Below are 27,749 nucleotides of genomic sequence, written 5' to 3'. Positions count from 1 at the left end.
TATTTACAGACCCAACAAATCCCACCATGAGCAAGCACTTGGCGACAGTGGCAAGGAAAAATGAGTCAGAAACATCGAGCAGAACCAGACTCAGGGTGGGCAGCCATCAGAGAGAGAGAGAGAGAGAGTCCTGTCCCCTTTTCTCAGCCTCAATGACATATTTCAGTCTAGAAATAGGGACTTTGAGAGACAAAGCCACTGAACTGGGATGTAGCTTATGTCTTTTCTATGTTGTTCATTTTTACTGTACTAAGGACTGAATTACAATGAAAGGCAGCAAATGGCCACACCTGATAGCCTTGATATCTGCTATTCTGACTGTAGACACCATAGAAGCAACTCAATGACTCCAAAGAAATACAATCTATTTTTATTATTATTTACTTAGGGGAGTTTTTCATAGTACAGAGAAGACAAGCTCCCAAGTCCTTGAATAGTGATGGGCATGCTGGTTATTACACAGGCATATGCAGTCGTTTGATTCTAAAATGAAGTATCCACCATATGAAACACTAAACAGCTGATAATTTCTTGCCTAAAAAGAACCAACAACATTACAAATTAAATATGTTTGTCAGAGATCTGACTACACATGTAGGGAGAAGTAGCTGCTATAAATAAATGTTCTTCTGGCTGTGTTCATTCCTGAGAAATTCTAAATTTAATTTGCCAATAAGACACAACTCGTTTATTAGTATTATTAGTTGCATGGCTTTATTAAAACTATACCTTTTGAACAGAAGACTTTCTCAATGACAATCTAGAATACTGTAGATTTAGGTAAAATGTGTTAATATGTAATTAAGCATCAAGAAGTCAAACTGCTGCCATTCCTTAATTCCTTGTAGTAATAGTTTCATCAGAATCTCCATGTAGTTCTGTCTTACTCAGCTATGTGCACAACCACCAGAGGGTGACAAGCTAACTGCAAACAATTCACAACTAAGCCTTGAGTTTGGAGAAACTTTGGCATTTGATATACATTTTGACCTATCAATCTTAAAACATTAACAGCTTGACAATGTAACTCAGTTGTTGTTTAGTTTTATCCCATGTATTAAAGATCTGACAGGAGTAATAAGAGGTTCCAATCCTGGGTTTTGAATTTAGGTCATGAGTGGGGCTACCCTTTAGCTACATTTGGAACACAGATTTCCCCAGCTTCACAGACACAGGTGTGTTGAAAATACACAAAAACACATCAGTGAAAGCCACAGGTAAAACCTATTGCTATCTTGCTTTCAGTTCACAAGAAAAAAACAATACAGGCACCACTTATGGGTAAAAAGAGTAATTCCTCAGTCAGTTAATCATATCTGTCATTCACAAATCCACGTAGCCTTAAAAATTGGTACATTTTGCTTTCTACTCCTCCCATACTTGAGGCCAGTACATGGGGGGAGGCTGGTTTTCTGAAATCAGCAATCCGACAGCCATACCAGTTTTCTGCAGTGAGTGGCCAGGTGTGAAAATGGGCGGCGCTGCAAGCACCCTATTCACCAAATTCTTCATTCTTATTTCATTACTTAATGCATTTGCCACTGAATCATATGGATGGCCATGATGCATGATGACGCATCATCCCACCATTTTTCTCAAAGACCATATATCCACCTTAAAGCATAATGGTGGTATTATTTTATCTTTTTGTTATTATTATCAACATATCCTCTGAGACCCAAAGCAACAATGAATATATCCTACTAACAAGTGTTGCCACATTCTGGTATAGCTTATATAGACAAAGTTTTGCTTTTTGTGAATTGTCATTTATACCTTCTCAAGTTAGTCAAGTGGTAGGAGTGGCACTCTTAAAACATGGGTCAATTTCCTGGAAAACTGCCAGACTTGAAGTCTGTTTTAACGTATGTACTATTCCAAGAAGTTCAGCAAGGTGGCAAATTTCCTCTCTTGCTAGAATTTGAAAGGGTTCTGCTCGAGATGGTACCTAACGTCTTGGAGTTTTGGTGAAAAGCATGGTTCGTTTTGGCAATGGGGTGGCCTGTGGTTACTGCACCATCTGGGAACTGAACATACCCAGGTTTGATCCCCATGTCCCCAAGTCTTTAGCCTGCTGAATGTCTTTAAGTGAGATGATGCACCCATACCAGCTCAAGGGGGCATGATCACAACTTCCCTTCCTGTGTACCAACAACCCTTCCTTGGTGGCTCAGAGTCATTGTAGTGTCTGCAAGTGTTTGGCTATTATTAGCTGCCAGCCAGGATTCAGCCTATCAGTCTGTTGGCTTGTTCAACTCAATATTTTCAAGTATCTGAGTTGCTGATGCAAGAGAAAGCAGGATTGTGCATAGGCATTGACACAGCATTTTAAAACGCTGGTCCCAGGTCATCTATCATCTGTTGTTTTGATTCCACTATGTAGTGGACTAGACTTACTTCAGAGTTGTTTGAGCTTAACAAGAGTTGAACTCAAGTTATTTTCCAGTGTAGAAAATGTTTATAATGAAGAATCCTGGAGTAAAGGTTTTATCACCATGAACATCATCATGATAATCACCTCTTTCAAAGAACTTCTCTTACTCCTGTCTTGATTTCCTCTGTCCTTCCAGCCATCCACCAATTCTTTAAATAAAAATATCACTGTCAGGGATATCTGTTTGGGTGTTTGAGGATTTCATGGTACCTTTTAGCACCTTCCATTGACACCAGACAAAGAATTCCTGTGTTCCTTCATTCACCAGCGCATCAGTATTTCCTGCTTTTTTTGTGGTTTTGATCACACTCCTGTTCCTACATTTTCTAATGTCTTGTCCACCTCCTCACTTCTTCTTGTCCCTCTGTTTCTTGCTGGTTTTTGTCAGTGGCAGCACTACCCCTTGTTGGTGTGAAGCCACTGTGACACTACCATCGGGCTCAAAATGAAGCAGATACTCCATAGCGTCCAGTGGCCTCCCCTCCTCGTCCCTCAGCCTGGAAAAGACTTGCTGGTACAACATGCCCAGTTGCCGCTTCATTTCCAGCAGATTCCTCAGGGCTTCCTGTTTCTCTCGAAGCAGCCGCGAACGGTAGCGCCTCAAACTGGACACATCGTCTTTCAGTCCCAGCAGCATGTCCAGTTTCCTCTTCCTGCAGTTCTGGGCAGCTATTTTGTTCTTACCGCGGCGTCGTATGTCCCTGATGAGGGTAAGCTGCTCCTCATTGAGTTGGTAATTGGCCAGGAGGTCATTAAACTCCTCCACTGGCAGATTAACAATCATCTCATTGGAGAAAGGGACTTTCAGGGCTTGTGCACGCTTTTCATCCCGGTTCCACATTTTGGTCTCAGAGATGTGTCTGGAAGAGGAACGGTGGTAAGGCTTGGCATTGTCATGTTGCAGGGAGGATTTGGTGTCTTTGGTGGGCATCTTGCCCAGGGGTGGAGAAGAGGCAGATGACCAGGGCTGGTTGTATGTGTGATCGTGGTCGATATGCTCCAGCCAAGGAAAGTCATTAAACAGCTTGTGATCCCTATAGTTGGGAGGAAAGGGCTTCTTAACATCTTCAGGGTATCCTCCTCCTACTGCCCCCATCTCCTCCTCTTCCAGCTCCTCCTGCTTTATGGTCACCTCCACTTCCATATCTAAACCAACTAACCCTTCCTCAGCATCTTTGTCCTCGTCTTCAGAGAAGGGACTATCCACAGGCGACACACAAGATGAAGAGGAGGAGGAGGAAGAAGAATAAGAGGAGGCCTCGGAAGCAAATGGAGAAGCTGGGCTGTGGCTGAAGTCCAGAGAAAGCCCAGAGTCAGAGTCTGCTTCATTCTCGCCATCTAGGTGGAGGGAACAAGGTAAGTTCTACGGTTTTATGTTAAATACATTTGTGTGCTCTTGAAATAAAGGTACATAGTTGCACATTTTGTCAAAAACAGTTACTATAGAAGAAGGAATATTGCCTCTCTGTTTATCTACCTTGCGGATGTCTTGGTTGATCCTGATCTTCTGTGAAGGCCATACTGGAGTCTGAGTGGTCATCATCTCTGTCAGTTTCCTGTTGGGCTGTTTTACAGTCAAGGTAGCCCTCCTCTTCCAGCCTGGCTGCCATCTCAGGACTGAATCCTTCCTCCAGAGCCAGGTCCAACAATCTAATCTCATCCAAGATGGCAGCATCCTCTAAGAGGTCACTAAGTGGGTTTGGGAGACCATCTTCATCCTCGACATCCTCCTCCTCATCAACCAGAAAGATACTGGAGGGAGATGTCAGTCGGTCTTGGGTCATACCATTTCCCTCCGGAGATGGGGTGAAACTAGAATGTGTCAAGTCACGTGAATGAAAGTTAACATCAAAGCTAGGAAGGTTTTCAGGGTAGACAGCATACTGTGAACACAGACTGCCTTCCATGGTATCCACAAGAATTTGTGTTAGCAGATTTACGTTGAAGGTACTCGAGTTATCTTCTGCATTTAGTCCCTGGCAGAAATCTTCTGAAGGATCTTCTGCAAGTAGATCTGTGTGGTCTGGAGGACCGTGCAAGGGATTCATATTAGAGATTTTCAAAGTGTCCCTTGTGTTCAAGGCTGAATTGTGGTCATCCAACTCTGCACTGGGGGTCAGTGGAAGCTGGGCTGGCGCTAGCTCTAGCTCTGACTGGCTTGGAGGCCCCAACAAACCTAGAGACAAAGATTGGGCATTTTAGCAAAATGTTGACATGTGACATGACATGTGACAGCGCTTTTGGTACGATCATTCATGGAACATTCAGGAAATAAGAAAAACAAGATTATCGTCTTGTGAATTTTTGAGCTTAATTAACAGTTTTTAAAGGGTGTCAGGGAAGTCATTGTTTTTTAAAGAACATGTAGCCCTTCAACTGAAGAGGGGTCAACATGAATATACAACATTTGGGAAACTTTTTGAGGAGCTTCTCAAGACATATTCTGTCAACCACATCTCATGGTTGCTCAGCAGGATGTCCACTAAATATGGTTTAAAGCTTACGAAACAAGTAAATGGGCCAGCTATCTCCAAGGACAAGAATCATCCTTCTGTCTCCAAGGATGAGAATAAACCTTCAAGCTCAATTTTTGAGGAGTTGTTGAAGTGTAGGGGATACTGACCACGAATTCTTACAACAAATGTCAGCTTCTGAATGGAATTACCATGCTGTAGGGGAGTCTCCATTAGAAGGACCTCTTGATCAGCCTCCGATACGTCATTGTCATGGTTGTTACAGTTTTGCTGTAGGGTACCAGTTGCTCTCGAATTCCGGTTGTCGTCAAATGACGTCCTCATGTCAACACCTGTGTTCTGAAGAGGAAGGATAAGAAATGTATCTCAATTTATCGAATCATGGCTTACTTATCTCACGGTTCCCTCCTTTTCTATTTTGTGAAATGTAATTTAATCTACTTTCATTCTCCCAGTCACCTCAGGTTCCATGATAGCCAACAAGTCCTGCCAGTGAAGCTCCAGGTCCAAGGCAGGGTTTCCAGTGGGGATGATTGGGGGCAGAATGGGCTCCCTGTCTGGGGGTTGATGCTCAAGGTCTCCCACTCTACAGCCAACATCATGTAACTGAGGGACAAGAAAGCAGGAAAAATGCTGAGTACTGTTCAAGGTCAAGAAGGACACAACAGAAGGGACTGAAGAGAAGAGAAAAGAAGAGGCTGTACCTGTTGTTCCTCTGTGAAGGGAAAGGTTTCCTCCAACAGCCTCAAACACTCCTGGAGGGAGAAAGAAGACTGAAAATAGAGAGATAGAGGGAGAGAAAGATGGAGAGAAAAAGAGGTTTAGAGAGAAACAAAGACAAGGAAATGTATTTGTTTGACTTAATGCCAGTTTTGACAAGCTGGTTGACTTTCCCAGTGATATCCATGTTTTTTTATTAGCCATGCTGGTGGTATCGCTCTGAACGTCCAAAAATCCACCTACCACTACCTTTGGACAGAGCAAGCTCTGTTCCCACCTGCTTTCAGTCTTTAAGCTAACCGGCTGATAACTTCATCTACTGTACATATTTACCAGTAGTTTTGTAATATTTTAATCTGAACTTAAATTTTCACATATGAAATACTTTAGCATGTTGTTATCACAATGAAATAATAAATCTGATCCTTACTATGTCTTACCTGGTCTATTTCATTCTGTGTTAGCTCTCTGTTGTTAGTACGGCCATAGGAACCTCCTGGTCTTTCTCCTCCCTCTGTTCTCCTGTAATGCCTATGCATACCAGCCAGGTCTTCCTCGTCCTCCTCTTCCTCCACTCTCTCATCCAGAGCACCACTTTGATTAAGTACATGATGCGTTCCTTCCTGGTTTCAGAGACAAAAATGAAGAATGATCTAGTCAGAGTAGCAATTACGCCGCAGGGTCTCAAAAAAACTGTCCAAAGCACCTTAACATATCATGTTGAGTTGTACAGAGATAAACAGGCCAGCTTGCTGTTTTCAAGCACTGGTACCAAGATGTAAACACAATATTCACACATCACCACCAGTAACCTGGAGTCTCCGCTGGTTGCCTGGCAGCAAATAGTCCAGCACATGTAAAATTTTCATTTTTACACTTCAGTTTTTGTACATTAAACAAGATATAACGTGTTAATTAATGAGCTTTAGAGGTGCTGGTAGTTAGATTCTGTTACTTTTGGACAGAGACAGAGTCAAGCTAACTGTTTCCACCCTGTTTCCAGTCTTTACACTAAGCTAAGCTAACCAGCTTACATATGAAACGTACAGATATGAGAGTGGAAACAATCTTCTCATCTAACTGTCACCCAGCAGACAAAGAACTGCTTCCACTGGATTTTGAACTCAGGACCTTCCACGTGTAATGTAGATGTGATTACCATTACACTATGAAACCTTTTAAGCTGGAGTTATACTTGCTTTTAACTAGGCGTTCGCGTGCGCATGATGGCTGCCTCGTGTATCCTGCGTCCGTTTGGAGCATTGGTTGTGCACGTCCTCAGAAATGAACGCTACGCGTCCATAAAATGCAATACGCATATGAACGGTAGGGGCAGTATGGGGATGTGACAGCTAGGGTCAGGGGTCAGTAGGCACATCAGCAGCAACAGCAATGGCGGAAAGTTTTGAAGACAAGCTAACAGACCAAGTCCGCAATTACCCGCATCTGTATGATGTGTCATTGTCACTGCACAAAATATGACAAATATGCTTGTCAAAATAGTTGGCGACAGATCAGTACCATTTTGAAAGTCGTGGAAACCTGCAAAAATAAATGCAAACAAGTCAGAGACCATTACGTCCGTGCACGGCAGAAAATGCTGTGATCTCAAAATTTAACCTCCTTGAGTGTCGCCATGTTTATTGTTTACATCATGCAGATCCGGAAGTTCTATACGGCCTGAATCTGGTGTGCCCTCTAGTGGAATCCTCCTTCTTCTGACATGCAAACAAGGGGTCACTTTGTGTTGAAAAGTGGTGGGGACATAAGGGCTCAGATGAAAAAACATGTTTTAATCGGTCTTCATTTAAACATTAGGAAATGTAATGGGGGGATCAGTATGTGAGAGTAGATAATTATGGCGGGTCGGCAAAAAAAATGACATAACGACACATCAAAAGGGCATAGGCTTCTACAGAGTTGACAATATGAAAATACTCATAAACAACGTTGACTGCACAAGTAACATTTCAAAAAGTGGTGGGGACATGTCACCAGTGTCCCCAGTGTAAATGACACCTATGCACACAAAGTACATAGGCAAGTATATAACAATCCCGTTTGCGACGCAGCCGGTTGTCTACATTAATGAGTGGTTAAAAAGCAAGTATATCTCCAGCCTTACATAGCTATCAATAAGGCTGCTGTCAAAAATGAAAAGAAAAAATCCAATGTGTTTGATGATTACTATTGTCATTATTTTGTCCTAAATATTCAACTCTAATAGACAGTAACATAAAGAGCAATTATTATATTAGTATTCAACAACTACAGCTCCCATGAGGCTTTGACAAAGTGCTAATGGGAAGGCCTCATGGGAGATGTGTTGGAATTTATTAAGACTTGATTGAGACTGGTTGGGCTTGGTCAACCCAAAATCTATGATCACATTTTAGTGGGTAGTATTTTTATATACATACTTGATCTTAAAATGACACTTTAAAAAAAGTAGAAAATGGTGGGATTTTCATATAATAATTTGTTAAATACATCTTTTGGACATGTTTTTGGCATATGCTATTAGTTAGTAGAACAATACTAACGCAAGGTTACAACAGAAAGAGCATTTCCCATTTTTATTTTGACCCATTTGACAGCAGAGAGATTTAACAGAAACAAAGCGAAGAGGTAATCATGTTAACCACTGGAGTAGTATAATGCTGTAGTACTGTCTTCTATACTACCAGCCTGTATGTACAGAACCTAAAGGCTCCTCTTTTACCCAGTGACCGACAGCCAGGCTCAAAATAGCTTTAACATTCTCCTGACCTGGCTGGGGGCTTACAGACAAACCCAGAGACCCTCAGCAGCTGGCCAGCAAAGACACATATGTAGCTTTGAACATATACGGATCAAGCCTGTGCACATATGCCTTACTTCACTACATGAGTGCAAAAGAGAGCCCAAGTTTGAGTCATGCTCATTTCCTTCACCACAAAAAAATTTATTGTAGCATTTTAGCGTTATCTGCAACAGTCTGTGAACACTTTACTGAAAGCCATTACCTCAGACTCAGGATAGATGATCGCTCGACATGCTGGGGGAGAACTTGACCGAGGCACATATGATGGTTCATTGAATAGTCTTTGTCAACTCAAGGTGATTTTAATAGCCCTTAACATCAATAACATCTCCAAAAATGTCACAGATTCTTTGTTAGATAAAAACACAGACATCCCCCTCAAGCAGGCATAGAATACCTCCTGAAAACAGCACAAATGGAAGAAACCTTCAGAAGGACCACAAAAGGGAACCCTCTTCCAGGCCTAATAGGTGCCAGTGGGCAAATGACAAGAAAGCCAATGATACAGTACAGTAGTTTGTAGCACAAATATTAGACCAAAAAAGGGTATGATACAAGTCTCAAAGCAGGAAAAGAATCACAGATAACACTGGTCATTGGTCCAGTTTCTGGACATACCCATGCTGATCACATGAAAAATTTGCTGTTGACTAATGACCACCAAAACTCAAATACCTTGATTATACAACTTGGTCAGGTGATTGGTTTTCTGATGTTTATGAGGTAATAAATACAGACTGACTACTATAATATGATACTTGTGTTTAATTCCAGTGAGTGATGTCTGGATTTCTACTCTTAAACGACAACGCAGATTGTGACCCATCAAACCTTGTAAATGGATCAAAACCCAGTGGAACTGGCTCTGCAACCAGAAGTTAAAGGTCTGGTTCCACTGGGTTTTGACCCCAGGCCCTTCTGTGTGTAAAGCAAACATCATAACCATTATATGTGAATGGAGAATATGTACAGCTTGTAGATTTCGTGTATAGGCTCTGACCTTGTCACTCCCCACAAGGAAGCACCAAGCTCAGCACAGCAGGGAATGGGAAGTGATGATACTAATTTCCCCCTAGGGGATCGTAGGCCCAGAGCCTAGAGGTGGATGCTGGCGTTGCAGTGGGGCTTTTGAAATGCTATATTGCTATATACTAAAACACACAAGTGTGCTGTCTTCACTCAACTTTCTGCATATCTCCACCAGAACAAACTTCTTGACCCCCACCAGTCTGGTTTTTAGGCAGGCCACTCAACTGAGACTGCCCTCCTTACCATCACAGAGGAACTTCACACTGCTAGAGCAGCCTTCCTCTCCTCGGTCGCCATCTTGCTGGATCTTTCAGCACCATTTGACACAGTGAACCACCAGATCCTCGTCTCCACCCTCCAAGAACTGAGAGTCTCAGGTTCTGCACTCCCTGTTCACATCCTACCTCAAGAACTGCACTTACAGGGTAACTTGGAGAGAACCTGTATCTGAACCTTGTAGCTTCACTACTGGGGTGCCTCAGGATTCTGTTTTGGGTCCCCTCCTCCTCTCTTTACACCAAATGACTCAGCTCTATTATTCACTCACATGGCTTTTCCTAACACAGCTATGCTGATAACACTGAACTAACTAGTTCTAGAACTAACTAGGCGGCGCAGGTTCTGGTCCAGGCTCTTGTCATCTCGCACCTAGACTACTGCCACTTGTTCCTGGCTGGTGTGCCTACATGTGCCATCCACCCGCTGTAGCTCATCCAGAAGGCAGCAGCTCGGCTGGTATTCAACCTACCCAAGTTCTCCTAGGCTTGCTACTCCCTCACGTTTGCGGTCCTGGTTCCACAACCATCATCAGGACAGCAGAAACAATACACATGTCCGTTGCAGACTGAAAACTCATCTGTTCAGACTGGCCCTTGTCGCATAAAAAAAAATCTTTCTCTATCTCTTATTGTTTCTAAATGTAGCACTTGATGTACTTGCATGATTCTTGCAATTGTTTGTATCCACATGGTTGAAATGCACTTACTGTAAGTCACTTTGGATAAAAGCGTTAGCTAAATAAATGTAATGGCAACACTGACAACAAGTGCCAACATAGCTTTCAGGTAAGCAGTGTGGCAGCAGGCATAGCAGCAAAAGACTGAGCAGAGCACTGAGTATACTCAGTACTCAGTATACCTCCATGATTAAAAGGGTGTGTTAGATTTATGTTGCAAAATGAGTGATGAGTGTAATGGCAGACTTAAGTTGGCTACCTGAATGAGCTCACAGGCTTTGCTTCATTATACCCGATTCTTGGGGCAGGGTACTTAATATGCTATAAAATGCTTTCAACGGTTTTGCATGTCATAATGTTAATGGCTTAAGGCAAATATGATCCAACAGACAACCCCTGAGATAGGCTATGCAACCAGCAGATATAAAGTACTGGTTTTACTGGATTTTGAACCCAGGATTTGTTGCGTGTGAGGCAAACACGATAACCTCTACACTATGGAATCTTATACACAACCTGTAATAGCACTGTTTTATCAATTGCAAAGAAAAAAGTACAGTCAGTCAACACACGCGGAATATATTTTATGTGTATGTAGAATATATGGAGCTTTGATATTATGCATCAAGCCTCTGACCTCGTCACTCTGCACAAGGAAGCATCAAGCTCAGCACAGGGTGGGGAGTAACGATACAGTTTTTTACATTTGCTAAGTCACATTTCTCTACAGGAGTTCACTTTTTCAAAACTCTTCACACAGCACAGCAGTAATCATTGTGGACTAAACTGGGATGTGTATGAAGTGTTTTTGTTGCGTTAGTGCATTTTGGACGTGAGATTAACTGTTGTGTTAAGCTGCATGTTGCTAAAGAGAACTGTGAAGAGTTTTGAAAAGGCGAACTCCTACAGAGAAATGTGACTTAGCAAATGTAAAAAACTGTTATAACTGTGCACTGTGTGGCAGCAGTCATGGGGGCTTGAATAAACTGCCATTATGCACGAGATAAGCTCTGCACTTAGCAGACATAAAGTTATGGTTCCACTGGGTTTTGAAATCAGGACTTTCTGCATGTACCTAAAGCAGACATGATAACATATACACTAGGGAACCACTTGGTATAATAAAACAAGTTTAAAAAGGTCGAGAAAAATCCAAATTACGTTTGAAACTGAAAATACAAATTTTCCTGCAGCAGATCAACTGTCACTCAGTTTAATACAGAAACTGCATATGATTTATTATACATTTTCTATAGCACATTTTTAAAAATGTTCTACAGAATAAGGATAATCCACGCAGGTGTGTTTTGAAATCGGACAAAATTCTATGATACTACTACTACATGGGCAGTCTATGAGCCAAACTATGTGTACATTAAATGGTTTTAATGTACATCCTCTGTCCTATCAGTTTAGAGTATTCAGTGACAGTTAGACTGTCTACATTGCTGTGATTAAAGTTTTCCTACAAAATAACAACATATGTTAGGTACAGATGTTTTCAATGGTGCCTGCTACAGAATAGCATGGATGCAAGCTACATATGTTTAGTATGTTAAAGTTAAACCTCTGCCAAATTATTTTTGACAGAACCTTGTGAAATGACTTAAGCTTGTAATAAAATATTTTTCAACTAAAATTTGGTGTCAATCAGTCTATCTAGCATTTTCCATTAACATATTACTAGACATAGCTTTTACATAATAACCCAACTTTTAATATGTTCAGGTCCATAATTACACACTGTACATTTCCACTTTCTCATATCCTTTAATCTATATAGCTGATGCCACTTGGTGCAAGCAGGATTTCTTGTTTTCTTCCTGCAACACTGCTGAATAAGGGAGCACAAGTTAGCAATTCAGGCATTTGTGTACATTTGTTTACATACAGGCCTCTGGCTCTTTGCGTGTGTCTGTGTTGATGCAGTAAACAGGAGGGATTGCAAAATTGAGTGATGTAAATGTGTGTCAGGACGCAATAGGCCAGCGATCAGGTTTCAAAACAAGTCAGTCACAAGGCCAGGAGGAAGCTAGTAAAGTGTTTTGTGCGTGTGTGTGTGTGTAACTGTAGGTGTGTTTGTGTGTACATGTGCCATTTGATACATGAAGAGAATTTAAAAAACACTGTTTATGTTTACTTTCAGTTTGACGAAGAGAAGGTGGCAGTCTGGCATATATTTAGATCTCTATGTGCTATATTAAGTTTGTCATGTCCTCTGTGTGTGTGTGTGTGTGTCCAACCTGCTGTAAAATGACTCTGAGCTCTATCTGTAGCTCTTAACAACAAACTGAAATACTTCAATCCCAGTATGATGTTTTTCTCGTTTCCTGTGTTCCCTCTTTGCTTTCCATCACTGAATATGGTTTTCCTGCTTTCAAAACATTTTTCTTTGTCTTAGTTGTTTTTTCATTCAGACTTTAATGAACCAGAATCTGTATTTTGTCTTTTTTTAAGCAAAAGTCAAACATGTACTGTTAATGTTTGGAAGTGTATGTCAGTGAAGGGGCTTGAGACAACTGGCTATACACATTTGATGGTGTATGTATGTAATACTACCAGAAAAAAACAAAAAGAAATTTAGGCTGTTCCCTGGGTTAATAAGCTCACTCTGCAGCCATGTTTCAATGACTGGTAGTCTCTATCATACACACATGGTGCTGTCACCATATAAATTAATACTTATTTCCCATGAAACCATTGTGCATCCGCCCCCTCTATGAAACATCAATGTGGTTTCCCCTTGAATTAATGAATCTTCTTTTTTAACTTTTTAGAAAACCTGTTAAAAAAGACAAAAATTAACTAAATGCACCAAATGAACTAAGTAACAAAATTAAGTTTTTAAATATGTCCTGCTACCTGGTCTATTGTTGCCTGCATATGTATGTTGTTGCTGACATGTACCAAAAGATTCCACCAACCCTGATTGTGTGGTGTGAAGTGAAGGTAAATTAAATGAAGAGAAAGTGATTTTGTGTGGTGATTCAGTACTGTGGGTTGATTTAAATCGCCACTTACATATATATAGGGTGTAACTGGTGTGTAATTCATGACAATGTGCCGTCAGTTTCAACATGTCTGAAAGATCTGACAGCCAGGTAATATGTGCTTAAGTCTGTCTTATCAGCGAAAGCTTGACCAGGCATGTCTGAGGTGTAGCTATTTATAAATGGAGCTCACAGTGTAAGTTCATGCAGGCAAGAAGATGAAGTCAGTGTTACCACCCAGATCAGATGATCATCAGCGAATTTCCCTCACCTATATTATATGACTTAAAGAGATAGTTTCATTTCACTTTGAGACTGAGATAGCATAAAAACTGGAAGCAGGGGGGAGGCAACCACCTTGCTCTGTCAATAGTTAAAAAAAATGCCTAGCAACACATCTGAAGCTCACTGTCATAATGCATCTTGTTTAAAACGCAGACAAACTTCAGGTGCCTTTAAAGCAGTGTCAGTGTATTTATTTGGCCTCTTCAGGGCAGCCGAAAACGCTGTGAAAACAACACTGACATGTTATCCTTATATTATTGTTGTGCAGAAAGTGTTAGCAAACAGTTGCCTAGATACACATTGAGCAGACATGTAGCAACATTAGCATTAATTTGGAGTTGTGTTTCTGACAACTTAACAAATCTTAAAAATCCAGCATTCACTCACTTTTAGCATTTAGCTTTTGTTCTCCACCAACTCCTGAGAAAAATATCTGGCTCTTTAGCTGCTAAATGCTCCACTCAGAGCTTTTTCACTGAAAACAACTTCCTGCTGTGGACAAAAACGACACTATGACAGCACTGAGAATGAACCAAAATGTTAAAACTGCAGACTGTACAACCAAAACAATGAACTGAAAGATGCTAAAACGCTGCATATAGCTGAGGGAAACTGCAGAGTTGTATGATAATTTTCTGTGGGTTCATCACTATGAGCAAGTCCTATCACAGTACACAGAGTCATTTAACCCATTATTAATTTTCAATAATGGTCTTACAGCACAGTAAGAGAGCACACGTTTTGTCTCACTATGTGAAAATGTGCTTAAATTTTACAATTAGTGTACTGTTCAGCTAGGGGTGGGCGAAATATGTAATTTTATATCACAGTAACGGTAAATCATGATACAGTAATTGGGAGCCCATTTTGGCAGGTTATGTATCCACTGTTCCTACAGTGGCAAGTTTACATACATTAGTCAACTATAAATGACCTCACGATCAAATGTTGGACTGATTTCATGAATAGTTTCATCATGTTGAGAATATTACGCAGCAGTCAGCCAAACATCTAGCTAAGTAGTATTAGGCAATTCCATGGATGTAGTAGTTTGTAATTAGCGTGGCATTAAGCAATATATGTGATAGGTGACAAGTAGTTTGTGTTTTGAATGATTTAATTTATTTACTAATCCATAACTAATACACGTCTTTTTGTCAAATTCAGCGAATATCTCCTCATGGTCTGCTAGCTGTCCGTTCAGTATGTGCGCTAAAAACATCTGGTGTTTGTACACAGCCCTGGCTCTGTAAATGGGAAATAAAGAAAGTGGCTCTGACCAAGCCACACAACACTATTCCAGCCATGATTTGTGTGTCACGTTAAATGACTTGCCCAGGGACAACTACTTTCTAGTTTGCCAAGATATGCTGTTGTTGTTGTTGTTGTTGGCTGGGAAACCGTCCTGTCCTCTCTGGCTTTTAGCTTCGCAGCACCAACTGTAGCGACAGTTTGCTAACCCACAACCTAGCTAAGCTAACCCACAACCTAGCTAACATTATTTATATTACTTGCTGCATCAAATAGCATTAAAGAATTGCAAAACAGAGTGTCATTAGTTTTTAATAATATCTTCTAATACTGTGCATATATCACAAAGTACGATTTTAGTTTTCATATAGTTTTTGTGTGTAAAATCGCTGCAGTGAACATGACTGTGCTGTCAGGCGCACAGAGTGCACTGGAGGCACCGCGGTGACTGCCACACCCACTCTGCCTTCTCCAGTCACCTCACCCAGCACATCTTCACCATCTGCACATAGCTTATGTTTAATTGTTTACATAGCCATGCAATAAAAGATAAAATAGTGCTTTACCGGGTTCGTCTATGGTCTCAGCCATGTCAGTGTCGTCCTCCTTCTCCGACACTATGCCACACACACTTGAGTATAGAGGCCATTCGGGTTTCCAGCTGTGACAGCTCGGGTGTGCCCTTGCCCCTACCAGTAGCAGACACGCTCTGATGATGGGATGCCACCTTTTTTTTTTTGCCTCCACTTTTAGATCTAACCACTTTTTTAAAATGTCAGGTAGTGTCTTGTTTGATGAACTCACTGTATTAACCACAGCAGCAACATATTGCCACTCACTGCATTTTCTTTTGTTTGTGGGCCCACTGTTGTGGCCACCAAACAATATGTGCTTTCTAACCTCCACTTCACCCACAAGCACCTCTATTTCTGTGTCAGAAAAATTATTTTCCTTGGTCTTCGGTTGTTGCCATGATTCACCGTAAAGAACAATTGATCAGAAGGCTAATTTCTATGCATCAATATTCATGAGGTGCTTTGCAATGATCATTTATGGTTGAATGTGCGCGTGGAGAGGGAGGGATATGAGGCTGATCCACGTGGGCACATTTCCAGGTGGACTGTGATTTATAAAATTAACATTGCCAGCAGAGGTGCGTGCATTTTATAAATCAGTTTTTGTTTTGTTTTGTTTTTAGGTTACTGAGGTAGAGGCACAATGAATGATTGAAAAGGTCTGTAAATCCCAGGCCACTGCATCTGTGTATGTGTGTTTATTTAAAATGTATTCTCTTCAGCAGGGTGTTTCTACTGTATTTCAACTCTACTTACTATTTTAAAATTCTAGGTGGAATTTGCATTGTGCTCGCTAAAATTGAATTGAATTGAATACTGATTGTATTGCTTAATTTTCCTGGTGAGGTCATCTATGGTGATCTGAGGTTTCCTGGTGACTCATCTGACTCTGACTCATTATCTCACATGACATTACACTCAGTTTTAGTGACAAAAACAAAAAGGGCACTCTTCTCCACATCACTAATTTATATAATTTATATATAAATAAATAGATGAGTCTTCGGTTCATTCATAAATCTTTATACTGCTACTTTGTGGCATGTTGGGTAGGCCAGTAGTCTTCTAACAGACTTTGTGAGTGTCACAGACTGCTGTTCGGCTGTGGAAACCAGATGATTTTGACTTCTAAAAGAAATTGTTTTACACTTTATTATCAGTTCTGGTTGTAATCAGACAGCACATGAGCTCTTATAAAAAAGAAATAGGGTTTCTATGGCACTAATCTAGCTGCGTTTTTTTTTTGTGAAACCAAGTTAAGTCTAAAATAGTTACTTAGACTTGCAATAACAGATTTTTTTTGGCCTCTTGGGGCCAGCTGAAACAAGCTGTGAACAAAACGTTGACATAGTATCACTTTTTTAGTTGATATGACGAACTTGTTAGCAAGCTCTTGCCTATGTATAAATACAGCAGACACAGAGCAACATTCACATTCATTTGGAGTCACAATGAGTCCAAACTTTTTGGTCTCCACCAACTCCTGAGAAAAATATCTGGCTTATTAGCTGCTAAATGCTTTACTACTGCATGTTTACCAGCCAGTCGCCAATTAACAGCTAGCGTACAGTGTTTTTTTAAAGCTTTTTCACTGAAAACAGCTGCCTGCTGCTGCCAAAAACAATGCTATGAAAGAGGTGAGATTGAACCACAACACTTAAGTGGTGACATGAAATCCAAAACAATGAGCTAAAAACATTAAAAAGATCTGTAGAGCTGAGGGGAACTGCAGAGTCTGAGTTCATCCTTCACATTACACATAGTCATTTGATCTCTTGCACAGTATATATAAACCATGGAATGTATTGCCTTCAATGTTTCCATTAATAGTAGTGGTTTTGGAGAGTACAGATAACTTTCAAAAACAGACATCCTTCACTTTTCTTATGTACAAAGAACGCAACACCATAGAACCCATTGCAGGCTGCTCGGTATGTGATAACTCAACCCATTCAGACACAAGACAACAGCTTGGGTTTTGGCAGTTAGACTTCAGCTTTGTTTCCCAAAAAATATGCTACATCTCCAAAATTGAAATATCTAAATTAAAGCTAAAACATAAATCCTAAATGTTATTGAACACAGTGTGAATGAAACAGCTGTACCTCTTTACCCTCATCCTCCTCTTCTTCCTGCAGGGTAACAGGTCCAGCTCTGGATTCCACAGGCGGGGCAGTTCGGTCTCTCTGTGCCCCAGCAGGTGCTCTCTCCAGTGGGGAGGGTTGGTCTGGACATCCCACAGGGAGAGGATCTGGCTCCTGCTGGACCAGCCATGTCTCTAGCTCTGCGTGAGGAACCTGTGGAGAAAGGTATGAAACATTTCAAAATTCAACACATTTTTCTTCTTCTAAAATACATGAGTATCTACTTAGTGGTATTCCTACCAAAGAAATGCTCATTACATTATGATCCTACAATAGCTCACATGCTCCATAACTTTAAGGCCGGGGTACTTACAATAGGAGTCAAAGACACAATATGTAAAACATTTTAAAATTTGGAACCATAACAGCTTTTTTTCAGTAGGGAAGACCTTTTTAATAAAATGTGGGAAAGGAAAGGCATTAGATTATTGGAGAACATTCAATAATAAATTACTTAATGGAGTCCCCTAAAAGAATAGTGTCTTGTCTTTATGACCACCTTTTTTCGCAAAAAACATCTGTGACTCCAGGAATGATAATGTGGGCAAGAGAAATGTCTCTACTTAAAAGAATAGTTTGACATTTTAGGAAATATATTTATTCACTTTCTTATCGAGAGTTAGATGAGAAAATCGATACCCCTTTTATGTCTGTATGCTAAATATGAAGCTACAGCCAGGAGCCAATTAGCTTAGCTTAGCATAAAGAATGGAAACGGTGAAACAGAACTTCCTGGTGTCCTTTCGGTACCGTGAGGTTAGCAGGCAACCATCACAGATTTTGTTACCTTTGGATAGAGCCAGGCTAGCTGTTTCTCCCTACAGAAACATCAAAGGAACAACCACTCATAAGTGCCAACTATTTATAAGAAAAGAAAGAAGCAAACAAAGATGCAGTTGTTAAAGGAATAGATTGACATTTTGGGAAACACGTGTATTTCTTTTCTTGCCGAGAGTTTGTTGAGAAGATCGATACCACTCGTGACTCTGTACAGTAAATATGTAGTTGGAGCCAGCAGCTGGTTATCTTAGCATAAAGACTGGAAACAGCTCACCTGGCTCTGTCCAGAGGTAACTAAATCCACCTACCAGCACCTCTAAAGCTCACTAACTGACACCGTATATCTTGTTTAATCTGCACAAAAAAAGACAATGAGTAAAAACGACACTTTGTGGTTTTACGGGGGGTTATGAGCAGGACTATTTCTATGCCAGGAGCAGTGACTTCCTGGAGTCTCCACTGGTTGTCTGGCAGGCAGATTTTTTTTTACCTTTATTGGTACCTTTGGACAGAGGCAGGCTAGCTGTTTTCCCCTGTTTCCAGACTTTTACCTAAGCTAAGTTAACCAGCTGCTGGCTCCAGCTTCATATTTACAGTATAGACATGAGAGTGGTATCAATCTTCTCATCTAACTCTTGGCAAGAAAGTGAATGAGTATATTTACTTAAAAAACAATTCCATTAATCCTGAGAGTCTGCAATGTAGAAAAAAATAAAAGAAAGAAGAAAAAGAAAAAAATCATATTTCTAAATGTATAAATAGAAACTGTACATAGCAACAGGTAAACAGCTAAATGTTAATACCGTTTGTACCTTATAATTTTAATTCCATCTGAATGGGACCACATAGATAAAGATGGCGATAGACATGTTTTCCTACCTGTAGTCTGTCCAGAGAGTGGACCCAGCCCAGCAGTCTCCGTGCCGTGAAGAACCCGTCCAGGTCCACACTCTTGGGGTGCAGGCCATGGGCGTCCTCCAGGCTGTTGCGGAAGTTGTGGAACTGCGTCTGGGTCAGTGCAGAGGTCGGACCCAGGATCATCTCGTGCCAGGAGGGAGGCAGGTAGGGCTCCAGTCCCACGTCAACCCTCACCCCACACAGGCTGAGCAGGATGGCCATCTGGATAAGGCCCTCCATGAAGTATTTCTTTAGGTGCAGCATGTTCTTTGGTACATCAGAAGACGTGCAAAGGGTCCAGGGCTCAGCTCAGTCACCACCACATTGAGTGTCTCTTCTGTTGTAGTGTGTTTGGGCAAAGTCCCTAGAAGATCTGTCAGGCACTGCTGACCTCCCCGTGTAAGGAGAAGGGCTAAACAGCCCTCTGGTTCCAACAACAAAACAATTCTCTAAAATGTCCTTGGTAGTCTAAAAATAAACCAGTTGGGAAATTCTTTACTTTGTTTTTCTTTTCTTTTTTAGCTCTGGTAGGGAAGACTCAATAACTGTTATAGCTGCTCGGTGTCCAAGTGTAAAAAATGTGTGTGTGTGTGTGGGGGGGGGGACTCTTCTTTCATCAGTGCTGATAAAAATATCTAGAAACAAAGATTGACTGTGAAACTTTCCCGTTCTTACAGGATCATCCAAAACCTGTTGCTCTTCATGGAAACGTTTCTTCCTGTGAATTAAGAGAGCAGCTTACTTCAGAGCAGAGGACTGACTACACAGGCCAAATATTATATTATATTATTATTATAAGTTATTGCAAATATAATTTGTGATGTTAATATGCTTAATGTTTTGAACTGCTAACTACTAACTATTATTTTCATTATGGATTAATATGACAATTACTTGCTCCATTAATCGATTTATTATTTGGTCTATAAAATATCAGAAAATAGTGAATAACGGATTACAACTTACCATAGCACAAGTTGATGCATTCAAATATTTTGCTTTGTCGAACCAACAGTCCAAAACCTAAAGATATTAAGTTAACAATCACAGAACAGAAGAAAAGGAACAAATCTTTATGTTTGGTTGGACTCATGATGGACAGTTTAAGAGATATCATCTTTTTTATTCCACACATTCTTCTTTCCTGTCAAAACTAGGTGACTCCATTACCCACTATGCATCTCAGCTGCTGACTGTTCAGTCTGAAATTCAGGAGCAGGCTAATGTAGCCTTGAGACTCTAGCCTCAAGCAAAGATGAGCACCGTGCTGCAGAGGTCTGGTCAGCTCACTTCTTTCCAACTCCAAACCCCCAGATATTTTTCATTTTTAAACTTGTAGTCTTCAGCCCCAACCAATACTGACTCATGTGACAATTTATTAGACTTCACACAGATCCCTCTGGAGACACAAGGCTTTATACAACTTTATATAATGTAACACCTGTAAACAGACTTGATGTGTAAAATCAGGGTAGTTCCCCTTAAAGATGTTATATCTCATTTGTTTAATCCATACAAAAACTAAAAAAGCAAAAATGACACGTTGTGTTAGGCTAGCTGTTTCCCCTGTTTCCAGTCTTTATGCTAAACTAAGCTGACCAGCTGCTGGCAGTAGGTTCATATTTAACATACAGACATAAGAGTCTTCTCATCTAACGTTCGGCAAGAAAACTAATAAATGATGTAATGGAGCATTTTTACACTGTTGTAATTAGATGGTAAATGGACTGTACTTGAATAGCACCTTTCTAGTCTTCCGACCACTCAAAGCGCTTCACATCTGCATTCACCTCATTCACACACTTTCATACACTGATGGCAGAACTGCTCATCAGTACAAAGAAACTAATTAATCATTCACACAAACTCACACACCGACACTTCAACATATGAACTGGGGAAAGCCGGTATTGAACCACCGACCTTCCGATGGGTGGACGACCCGCTCTACCACTAATTCAGATAAAGATATTCAAAGAAAGGATCTGAATACTGCTAGTGTATTAGCATTTTTTTCACAACTACTACTAACTAAACATCTGCTATTACTTCAACTCCTGCTACTACTACAACTATTGCTATCACTACTACTAATAGCGTACAGTTACTGCTAATATGATACTACAGCACAATAACATTGCCACCACTGTATTAGTGATAATAATAACAGCACTACAGTTATCAACACTAATCTTCCATTGTCAGTGCGGCCTGACCTGCAGAGAGGCAGTAGTTGAGAGGTTTGACAGTTTGTGTGAGGAGATAAGGCGGACAGACACTCAGACAGGGAAGAGCCGGCCTGTATTACTACTCTCAGTAACTTCGACCTACTTCTAGAAAGGGTTTGGTAACCACCTGCCTGCCCTGCGCTGCCTCACTGCAGCCACATGATGTAATTGCCAGTGTTTGCTTGGAAAAACCCTCTTCCTGTCTCCTCCCTCCCTCCAGTCACTGGGTTTACTTTTCATGCTATGGTAACATGTTTACAGAAGCTGCAATGGAACAGCTGACTATAACTGGAGTTTGAAAACTTTTCAGCACAAGATCCAGGGATATAAATAACTAACTATACAGAATACTCACATTTTTATAGTTCATTGTAGTGTACGCTATCATCTAATATATGGTCTAGTCAAGTCTTGTAATCTTGTACTGTGTGGTCTAGAGGACATTAGGGTCTTATTATTGCTGCGTGGTAACACAGTCTGGTGTAACTTTAGGGTATGTAGGTGTTATACTGTAGGATGCCTTTGACAACAAATAACATAAGAAGCCCACAGGCAATTGGCTTACTCAATTTTTAAAGAAATCTTTATCTTTATCTGTTCATTCTTTGTTTTCTTTTGTTGTTTTTTGTCTGCTTACATTTTGTGAATTGTATTTTATTCCTGTTAGTGTTGTTGTTATGTGCTGTGTGTTTTAATGAACTGTCAGATGGACAAAGACAATTTTCCATCTTGGTGGAAAATAAAGTTTTATTCTATTCTATTCTATTAGTGTAAAAGTCTTGTGTACTCTGATCTAACACTAATGCCATATAAACTAGCAGGCTACAGTATAATTGGCTGCTATTGTTGTGTTCAACAGTGGTGAATTAAGTATTCAGATACTTTAATCATGTAAACATAGCAATACCATACTATTATTGAATATGTTACTCAAAGTACTTAAACGTACTACAAGGAGTTTTTAACTGGTTATGAAACAGTCTCAATTTAATACTGATGCCTCTATACGACCTACATAAGCAAACAAGACCATCAGTGAGAAGGTCAGCAAGAAGATTCGCTGTTTCTATATGGGTATTCTAAATGCCTGTTATGGGTCCAATTCCCCACAAAATTAGACAAAATGCTTTACGGCAGGCAGACCAGAAGTGCTTATGTTTATATTTTCTCAGGCAAAGTTTCAGAGTGAGTAGTATGTTAGCCAGTTAAAAGGAAGCTGCAGGAGATTTTTCTTTAGAGAATTTAATTTTTTACGTTATATTTTATGGTTATGGCTGATACTGGGGCAGGATCAACAAACAGAAAAAGTCACTAGTGGCTGATAGTTTGCCACTAGTGGTTCAGCGGAATATGCTGGTCCCTACAGTGGTATGCCGCTTATGTTGCACCTGCACATACCGTTTCCTAACGGCAGGTGCTGCTTGAAAGTGGCAGGCCACTGTTAAACTGTCACACCAAATCAAATCAAAACAAGTTCTGCCGTAAATGTATATTTTTTCTGTCTTTATTGACAATGTATATACCTATGCACACGATGTGTAGTTTTTATATGATGTAATATGTGATCGTGTTCTGCTAATAGGCCTACATTAAACATGCCAAAATTCAAGTATTACTTGGTTAGTTGGCTCTAAATTTCTGTTATGGATTAGTCAGACTGGCTATGGTGGCTAGGCTAACAATAGCTATGTTAGCAAAGGCTAGCACTAATATTAGCATCCTTGCCGATGTACTCAAAGCTAATATTAGCGCTAGCCTTAGCTAACATAACTTTTGTTAGCCTAGCCACCATAGCCAGTCTGACTTATCCATAACAGAAATAGCCAACTAACCAAATAAAAATTGTATTATTTTTGGCATGTTTACTGTATTAGTAGAATGCGATCACACATTACATCATGTAAAACTCCACATCGCAGGCATAGGTATGGCATATTATTTATTATTCACCATAAATACTTTGAATTAGTAACGTTGCTATCATCCACTCCTGGTCCAGTGGCATATATATAGACTATATACATATATACATGTCAATAAAGACAGAAAAAATATACATTTACAGCAGAACTTGTTTTGATTTGATTTGGTGTGACAGTCTGACAGTGGCCTGCCACTTTCAAGCAGCACGTGCCCTTAGGAAACGGCATTTGCCGCTGAACCACTAGTGGCATACTATCAGCCACTTTTCGATCTCGGCGATACTGGAAAAAGGGACAGTGATAGACCACAGGCAAAAAAACGAGTAGATTGCAAGATGTGGAATGGAGGTGTATGGTGCAGATTAGTTTTTTTGTTTTGAAGAACTAAGACAAGCAAGACCAAAAGGTAGGCCAACATGGACCGTATAGGTCACGGAGGACATTACTGTAATACAACTGGCTTATAACATAACATTTTATGTTGGACTTGCTACTGTGCTGCTTGCTGTTGGCTTATTATTATTACGAAGACATAACATTACTAGGGAATGTTGATAACTTTAGCTTTTTAAACAAAATTACTATTACCGCGCAACCAAATCTGTTAGTTGTAGGTTTACCTGTAACCTAGATGTATGAACGGTAACCTTAATAAAACAAAGTTTACTTTGTTTCACCATTGTCTTATTACAGTTATTAGTCTTACATAGTCACAAATAGATACATTACCTCATCGCTATGCATCCTGCAAACAGCTGGGCAAAACAAATGCACAATCTAACCAGATCAAGATCTTTACGACACAAGGCGGTGGAAACACAACCGTTTTTGTCCACAGGGGCCGCCAGAATCAACAAAAAAAATTAGGTTCCTTGTATTAGTAGCAAAGTGTAGGAAAGTATCAAAAGTAAAAGTACTCATAATGCACAAAAATGGCCCCTGTGTGTGTTGTACTACTTACTGGTGGAATAAGATATAAGAAGCAGTAGTTGGTGGAGGTGAAGGTAATTTATGTTATATATTATTATATTAATCTAAAACAATGCATCATATTTTATAAGCTTATCATATATTTTGTATGCAAAATCTTAATTTGTAAGGTAACCAGTAATTAAAGCTGTCAGATAAATGTAGTAGAGTAAAAGTACAATATTTCCCACTGAATTGTATTGGAGTAGAAATAGCATTAAATCAAAATACTCAGTATATATATAGTACAGGTATTTCAAATTTGTATTTAAGTACACTTGAAATGCACTTAGTGACATTCCACCATTGGTGGTCAAGTAATGTAATACAGGACCATGCCTTGCACAAACATTAGCTAACGTAAATATTAATATATTTGTCCAGTCCAACAGAATTATTGTCATTCTGTGGTAATTGTTACTACTGTCATGTTTCACTCTCTGCGTGTGAATCGGAAGGAAATGTATCTGTAGATCAGCTGGAGCAACAGGTTACACAATGTTTTCATCACTCACTGAACTGACAGCTGCACCACATTTATGACATGGAAGCTACAGAAATATCATGCAACGTTTTGACAAAATACTTCTAACAAGCACAGAAAACACTGCCACACTACTAACAGTAAAATCCTGTAAAACATAGACTGTAGACTCGCAGAAAAACAAAGATAGGCTATTCTAGGAACATTACAGGAATATTATAGTGATTTCTCTGGCGATTACAAACTATGAGATCCCTTCTGAGTTCATATGAGTTTTTAAGAATACTATGAAAATGTCATAGGAATGTGTCTTACCAGAGGGGTTGTTGAATGTTCAGCCGTGTGTCAGAGCGTTTCTGTTGCTCTCTAACAGTCACACTGTCCCGGCTTCAGTTGCTATTCTGGGCAGACTGTGAGGGTGGGACCTCTTTAAAGCAACACCCCGTGATGACGTATAATAACTCCTCCTTGGGGAAAAAAACAACCTACTGTGTATGTGGTGTGTTTTGTGCATAAGGAGGAGTCTGGGTATGTGTGTTTGGAAAAATATGTGTGTGAGGCAATATTTATTGGTGTGTGTGAGAGGGAGAGAGATTCAAAATATCCTTTATTCAACTAGGAGAGATAACACCAAATCAGCAGTTCTTGCTTTAATCTGCTGTGGAAGTGAAAAAATGTATCTGATTTTTTGAACCATTGTACACAAAATCATGGTCATAAAGAATAGAAGAAGAAAAAAACATATATATGTGTGGTGGAAGAAGTATTCAGATCCTACTTAAAAGTACCAATAGGCCTTCTTCAATGTAAAAAAACTCCATTACAAGTAAAAGTCCTGCATTCAAAATCCTACTATTTAGGTAGGCTACAAGTACAGAAGTAGCTATTATCAGCTTCATGTAGTATCAGCAGTAAAAGTAGTGGTTCTGCAGTAAATGTCCCCCATGACTGATGTACAGTGGTGTGAAAAAGTGTTTGCACTTATTTTTTTGCATGTTTGTCACACTTAAATGTTTCAGATCGTCAAACAAATTTAAATATTAGTCAAAGATAACACAGTAAACAGTAACAGTAAACGCAAAATGCAGTTTTTAAATGAAGGTTGTTATTATTAAGGGAAAACAAAATCCAAACCTACATGGCCCTGTGATCCCCCCTCGTTAAAACATAACTTAAATCTGCTTTATCACATCTGAGTTCAATTTCTCTAGCCACACCCAGGCCTGATTACTGCCACACCTGTTCTCAATCAAGAAATCACTTAAATAGGACCTGCCTGACAAAGTGAAGTAGACCAAAAGATCTTCAAAAGCTAGACATCATGCCGAGATCCAAAGAAATTCAGGAACAAATGAGAAAGAAAGTAATTGAGATCTATCAGTCTGGAAAATGTTATAAAGCCATTTCCAAAGCTTTGGGACTCCAGCGAACCACAATGAGAGCCATTATCCACAAATGGCGAAAACATGGAACAGTGGTGAACCTTCCCAGGAGTGGCTGGCCAACCAAAATTACCCCAAGAGCGCAGCAACGACTCATCCAAGAGGTCACAAAAGACCCCACAACAACATCCAAAAAACTGCAGGCCTCACTTGCCTCAGTTAGTCAGTGTTCATGACTCCACCATAAGAAAGAGACTGGGCAAAAATGGCCTGCATGGCAGAGTTCCAAGACGAAAACCACTGCTGGGCAAAAAGAACATTAAGGCTCGTCTCATTTTTGCCAGAAAACATCTTGATCCCCAAGACTTTTGGGAAAATACTCTGTGGACTGACGAGACAAAAGTTGAATTTTTTGGAAGGTGTGTGTCCCATTACAGCTGGTGTAAAAGTAACACCACATTTCAGAAAAAGAACATCATACCATCAGTAAAATATGGTGGTGGTAGTGTGATGGTCTGGGGCTGTTTTGCTGCTTCAGAACCTGGAAGACTTGCTGTGATAAATGGAACCATCAGTTCTGCTGTACCAAAAACTCCTGAAGGAGAATGTCTGGCCATCTGTTCGTGACCTCAAGCTGAAGCGAACTTGGATTCTGCAGCAGGACAATGATCCAAAACACACCAGCAAGTCCACCTCTGAATGGCTGACAAAATGAAGACTTTGGAGTGGCCTAGTCAAAGTCCTGACCTGATTCCTATTGAGATGATGTGGCATAACCTTAAAAAGGCAGTTCATGCTCGAAAACCGTCCAATGTGGCTGAATTACAACAATTCTGCAAAGATGAGTGGGCCAAAATTCCTCCACAGCGCTGTAAAAGACTCACTACAAGTTATGGCAAACGCTTGATTGCAGTTGTTGCTGCTAAGGGTGGCCCAACCAGTTATTAGGTTTAGGGGGCAATCACTATTTCACACAGAGCCATGTAGGTTTGGATTTTGTTTTCCCTTAATAATAACAACCTTTATTTAAAAACTGCATTTTGTGTTTACTTGTGTTATTTTTGACTAATATTTTAATTTGTTTGATGATCTGAAACATTTAAGTTAACAACTCATAAGCATTCTCAAACATCATAACAGGCCTCAACTAGACACAGTAAGAGGTCTATCTAAGGAGTGACTATCAAATAAATGTTGTGAGGTAAAAAATACAATGTTTGCCTGTGAAATGCATACCTCAAATTTGTACTTAAGTACACTTGAGTAAATTTACTTAGTTACATTCTGCCATTGGTACCCATACATATACACAAAAACACAATGGCAAGAAAATATACTGAATACATACATTAAAAATCTAATGATGGTGTCTTTTTCCATACCTTATTAAGTTGTACTTTAAAGCAAACAGTTCTTTTATTGAAGAA

The 27,749-nt window shown here is 40.0% G+C and overlaps 1 protein-coding gene across 1 annotated transcript; it reads right to left on the bottom strand.

Annotated features, from left to right (window-relative positions):
* Positions 1-348: 348 nt before the first annotated feature.
* nfe2l1a (nuclear factor, erythroid 2-like 1a) lies at positions 349-25,355 on the bottom strand. The gene is made up of 10 exons (XM_044182140.1): positions 25,256-25,355; positions 20,304-20,360; positions 19,320-20,055; positions 17,622-17,813; positions 6,069-6,251; positions 5,613-5,681; positions 5,368-5,514; positions 5,100-5,247; positions 3,912-4,610; positions 349-3,772 (listed from the first exon to the last, which is right to left on the bottom strand). Exons 3-10 carry the CDS (start codon positions 19,599-19,601, stop codon positions 2,781-2,783), a joined length of 2,712 nt encoding a protein of 903 aa, XP_044038075.1. The 5' UTR covers positions 19,602-20,055; positions 20,304-20,360; positions 25,256-25,355; the 3' UTR covers positions 349-2,780.
* Positions 25,356-27,749: the final 2,394 nt, after the last annotated feature.

The sequence above is a fragment of the Siniperca chuatsi genome, linkage group LG21, assembly GCF_020085105.1.
Source record: "Siniperca chuatsi isolate FFG_IHB_CAS linkage group LG21, ASM2008510v1, whole genome shotgun sequence".
NCBI classification, from domain to species: domain Eukaryota; kingdom Metazoa; phylum Chordata; class Actinopteri; order Centrarchiformes; family Sinipercidae; genus Siniperca; species Siniperca chuatsi.
The sequence above is the reverse complement of the archived record's forward strand: the minus strand, read 5'-3'. Positions and strand labels throughout refer to the sequence as shown.